At 42.5% G+C, this 2,725-nt stretch overlaps 1 protein-coding gene across 1 annotated transcript in view; it reads left to right on the forward strand.

The window, feature by feature from the left end:
* LOC106945554 (CUB and zona pellucida-like domain-containing protein 1) overlaps positions 1-1,988 on the forward strand; it is a 10,103-nt gene extending 8,115 nt beyond the window's left edge. The window contains exons 6-10 of the mRNA XM_015029301.1: positions 79-269; positions 344-747; positions 1,264-1,363; positions 1,547-1,736; positions 1,822-1,988. Of these exons, the coding sequence (XP_014884787.1) occupies positions 79-269; positions 344-747; positions 1,264-1,363; positions 1,547-1,736; positions 1,822-1,958 (1,022 nt within the window). The 3' untranslated portion in view covers positions 1,959-1,988. The remainder of the gene's footprint in view (positions 1-78; positions 270-343; positions 748-1,263; positions 1,364-1,546; positions 1,737-1,821) is intronic.
* The last annotated feature ends 737 nt before the right edge of the window (positions 1,989-2,725 follow it).

Below are 2,725 nucleotides of genomic sequence, written 5' to 3' on the forward strand. Positions count from 1 at the left end.
AGAAATTATTCATGTTAGTTTAAATTTCAGGCTATTTTTTGTTGCCTACTAATTATTTAAAACATCTGTTTGTTCCAGTTGAAGCCACAGTGACCTGCACCGAATCCACAATGAAGGTTGAGGTTGACAAAGCTTCCTTGTTTGGACTCCAGGAGGATCATCTTCGCCTCAGTGACCCCAGCAACACCATCTGCAGCCTTCGGAGGCACTCCAACAGCTCTCACATCGTCGCCATCATTCCCCTCAACGAATGTGGGACTCAGATCGAGGTGAGAGCGGTTTGATGCATCACACTCATTACCTCCAGTCAGTCCCGTTTTAACACAGACCACTCCCTCTGCAGGAAGACGACGACTACCTCATTTTCAAGAATGAGATCACGACGGGCAGTGATGACCCAAATGCTCTGATCACCAGGAAGCACCTGGTGGAGGCCCGGTTCTACTGCCAGTACCCCAAACGGGGGAATGTGACGCTGAGCTTCTCAGCACACAGAAAGAACGTCACGGTGTGGGAGAAAGGCTTCGGCACCTTCACATACCAGTTTGAGTTCTACCAGAATGACCAGTTTGAAGCCAAGTATGACCCAAACTCATACCCGCTGGAGTTTGACATCGGAAACAGGATCTACATGCAGCTGGACGCCAGCTCCTCTGTCAACAACACCGAGATGTTTGTGGAGTCCTGCAGAGCTGCACCGTATGACAACCCCAACTACCATCCAACCTACTCCATCATTGAGAACGGGTGAGGCGTGGCTTTCCAGCGTCATGCTAGTGGTGCACACAGTGGTAAAGATGTATTCTTAAAACTGATATCTAACTAAACAAGTAGGCAACGAAAAAACAAAAATTCTATTAAATCATTCAAGTTTTTTGTATAGCACAATTAAAATATCATAAAAACATCATATATAAACATAAATTTGAGAGCGAACATAACATTTTATCAGCAAAATGTTATTCCAGAGCAGAACCAGAAGACCTGAGAGGTCTGGAAGGTTGATACAACAGCAGCAGATCTTTAATGTATTGTGGTGCGAAGCCTTCAGTGATTTATAAACTAACAGAAGTCTATTCTCTGAGTTACAGGGAGGCAGTGTTAGGGTTTTAGCAGAGAGGTGATGCGCGAAAGCCAAATTAGTTTTCCCATCAAAAGACAAATAAAGAACTAGCTTCTTTGATCAACTTCAAAGAGGGTTTGATGGTCGATAAAGCTGATCTCAGTCTAATGCAGCTGATGTGAGCCTTTGGTCTCATTCAGGTGCAAAGTTGACCCGACTCTGCAGATCAACTCCACCTCCAACAACAGGCAGTTCAGGTTCAGCATGGAGGCCTTCAAGTTCATCGGGCTGCATGATCAGGTGAATAATAAACTGTCCTGGCAAATATTATTAACTGAAGTGGTGTTTTTCCCACAAATTTAATAAACTTTGTATTTCCAAATGTGCATCTATTTAAAAAAAAATTAAGGTTTTTGAGTGCAGCTCTGTTTTTTGTCCACCAGAGGGAGTGGTTTCTGTTCATGGCTGTGTTTTTGAGTTCAGGTGTACATCAGCTGCACCGTCATGATGTGTGAAGCAGGAAACCCCAACACCAGGTGCTCACTGGGATGCAGCAACTCCACGATGCACAACTTCCGCAACAAGAGAGAGGCTGTGATCGAGAGCGGAAAGCACTTCGTTTCCCAGGGTCCTTTGCGTCTGAAGCGTGAAGCGGACCCCAGAGGAGGCTCAGGTGAGGAGATGGTATGATGAGGTTTATGAGCAGCAGATAAAATGTGGACAGGACTCCATCAGCACCGTGTTCCTCTCGTCTGCAGCTGTCAACCTGAACCTGAACCTGGTGTTTGTGGCTGGATGTCTCCTTGCTGCTGTTGGGATGGTCTGCGGCGTCATCATCTACAAAACCAAAACCTCCAGGGTCAAATACCAACCTCTGCCTGCATATGAGAGCTAGAACTGCAGCATCAGCCAAGCTGCTGAGATTATTTGGGGTTCAGGGTGTTTTTGAACAAATAAAGTTTCTTTGTAGTAAAAAAAAAAAAAAAAAAAAGATGCACTCATTGTGTTTATTGATTCAGCTGGGAAGATTCAGTTTTCTGCTGAGCAAAACTGGAAGATCTTTGCTGGTATTGCAGTCTCTGAGTTACTGTTCTGTCATAAAGATTTACTTTTCTTTCTCCTGTTCTATATGTTATGAAGAAGGTAACACAGGTGAACTGTTTCTTTATGTTCTGTTATAATTATTCAGTTTGAATGAATTTACCTCCATCAGTTATACTACTTTTAGTTTAAGATTTTAGCTTTTTATTTTTTTCTGTAGCTATAAAGGTGGATTTGGTAAATGCCTTAATAAAAACACTCATAATGGTGCAAATGTTGTTCAGTGAAAGTTGTGAAACTGTATTTTCTCTAATCTACATGAATAATTTATGGTGATATTAGCTCCGTTTTTCCATCCTATCTTGAAGTTCATTTCATTGACAGAGATAAATGGTAAAGAGAGTCTGGGCCTCAAAGATTACTTGGGAATGTATCAGGTTCAAAGCTAGTTTTAAAGTGAACACAGAACTGTTACCTTTTCAGGGATGCAGGTTTGGGAGAGCTGTTAAAGGTTTGCTTAGTTTATTTCACTCTATATCCTTTTTCGACTCATATTGACATAACACATATTCAGGCCCATGATTTTTATGCCACAGTCAGTTAACGCTCTCCAAGGTCTCC

Source organism: Poecilia latipinna, unplaced genomic scaffold (assembly GCF_001443285.1).
Source record: "Poecilia latipinna isolate Pla-1442-1.1 unplaced genomic scaffold, P_latipinna-1.0 Scaffold150, whole genome shotgun sequence".
In the NCBI taxonomy this organism is placed as follows: domain Eukaryota; kingdom Metazoa; phylum Chordata; class Actinopteri; order Cyprinodontiformes; family Poeciliidae; genus Poecilia; species Poecilia latipinna.